Raw genomic sequence first — 1,296 nt, forward strand, 5'->3', positions numbered from 1 at the left:
CTGGTAGAACCGGTCCTCGGTCCGGTGAAGGTTCTTGTAGAACCGGTCCCGGGTCCGGTTAAGGTCCTGGTAGAACCGGTCCCGGGTCCGGTTAGGGTCCTGGTAGAACCGGTCCTCGGTCCGGTGAAGGTTCTTGTAGAACCGGTCCTGGGTCCGGTTAAGGTCCTGGTAGAACCGGTCCCGGGTCCGGTTAGGGTCCTGGTAGAACCGGTCCTCGGTCCGGTGAAGGTTCTTGAAGAACCGGTCCCGGGTCCGGTTAAGGTCCTGGTAGAACCGGTCCCGGGTCCGGTTAGGGTCCTGGTAGAACCGGTCCTCGGTCCGGTTAAGGTCCTGGTAGAACCGGTCCCGGGTCAGGTTAAGGTCCTGGTAGAACCAGTCCTCGGTCCGGTTAAGGTCCTGGTAGAACCGGTTCTGGGTCCGGTGAAGGTTCTGGTAGAACCGGTCCCGGGTTCGGTTAAGGTCCTGGTAGAACCGGTCCTGGTTCCGGTAGAACTGTTGTTGGACTGAAGTTCTGGTTCTCCTTCAGTTGCTGCTTCCTGTCTCTGTAACGTCGTCTGGTGAGTGAAACGTTTTCACCTGCTGCTTCATCTGTCCTCACAGACCTACCAGGTTTACTCCATGAGGTCTGCGGAGGACGTCTACAAATGTCTGACGGCTCAGAAGACCACCTACGTCATCGTGGAGGAGTCCATCTGCAATGACGTCCAGCTGAAGAAGGGCTGCAGACTCAAAGACCTGCTGGACGTCTCCAACAGACACGTGAGTCATCACCTCCGCAGACGCCGCCATGTTGCCGCCGCTGCGCTCACCGGCTGCACGTTCTGACCCGATAGGTCGTCCACGACGGATCCCGGATGTTCTCCTCCTCCAAGCATGGCCGCTTCTGCCAGGAGGTCAAGATGAACTACTCGCCCTACACCAACTACTTCACCCGGGTGTTCTGGAACCGTTCGTACCACGTCTACAAAGTCAACTCCGTCATCTCCTTCCAGTTCTGACTGCAGAACCTCTGAGGGGTTCTGGACGCCCACTGCAGGTCCATCTGCTGGAGGATGGAGGTCTCTTAGTTTGGGCTGAGATCACAGAGGTTCTGCTCTTTTGGAAGCTTTGGGTCACGTGTTCTGCAGAACCCTGGAGGTCTGATGGAGCAATGACTCGGTCTGGACTTCCTGCACAAGATGGATGGATGGATGGATGGATGGATGATGGATGGATGATGGATGGATGGATGATGGATGATGGATGGATGATGGATGGATGATGGATGGATGGATGAATGATGGATGGATGGATGGA

The 1,296-nt window shown here is 56.5% G+C and overlaps 1 protein-coding gene across 1 annotated transcript in view; it reads left to right on the plus strand.

The window, feature by feature from the left end:
• Positions 1–1,229, plus strand: part of dpy19l4 (dpy-19-like 4 (C. elegans)) — a gene marked incomplete at its 5' end in the record, with an annotated part of 10,299 nt that extends 9,070 nt beyond the window's left edge. Inside the window, 2 exons of the mRNA XM_015405351.1 lie at positions 601–759; positions 834–1,229. Coding sequence (XP_015260837.1) covers positions 601–759; positions 834–998 — 324 coding nt within the window. The remainder of the gene's footprint in view (positions 1–600; positions 760–833) is intronic.
• Positions 1,230–1,296: the final 67 nt, after the last annotated feature.

This window comes from Cyprinodon variegatus, unplaced genomic scaffold (genome assembly GCF_000732505.1).
Source record: "Cyprinodon variegatus isolate N-32 unplaced genomic scaffold, C_variegatus-1.0 Scaffold2170, whole genome shotgun sequence".
Taxonomy (NCBI): domain Eukaryota; kingdom Metazoa; phylum Chordata; class Actinopteri; order Cyprinodontiformes; family Cyprinodontidae; genus Cyprinodon; species Cyprinodon variegatus.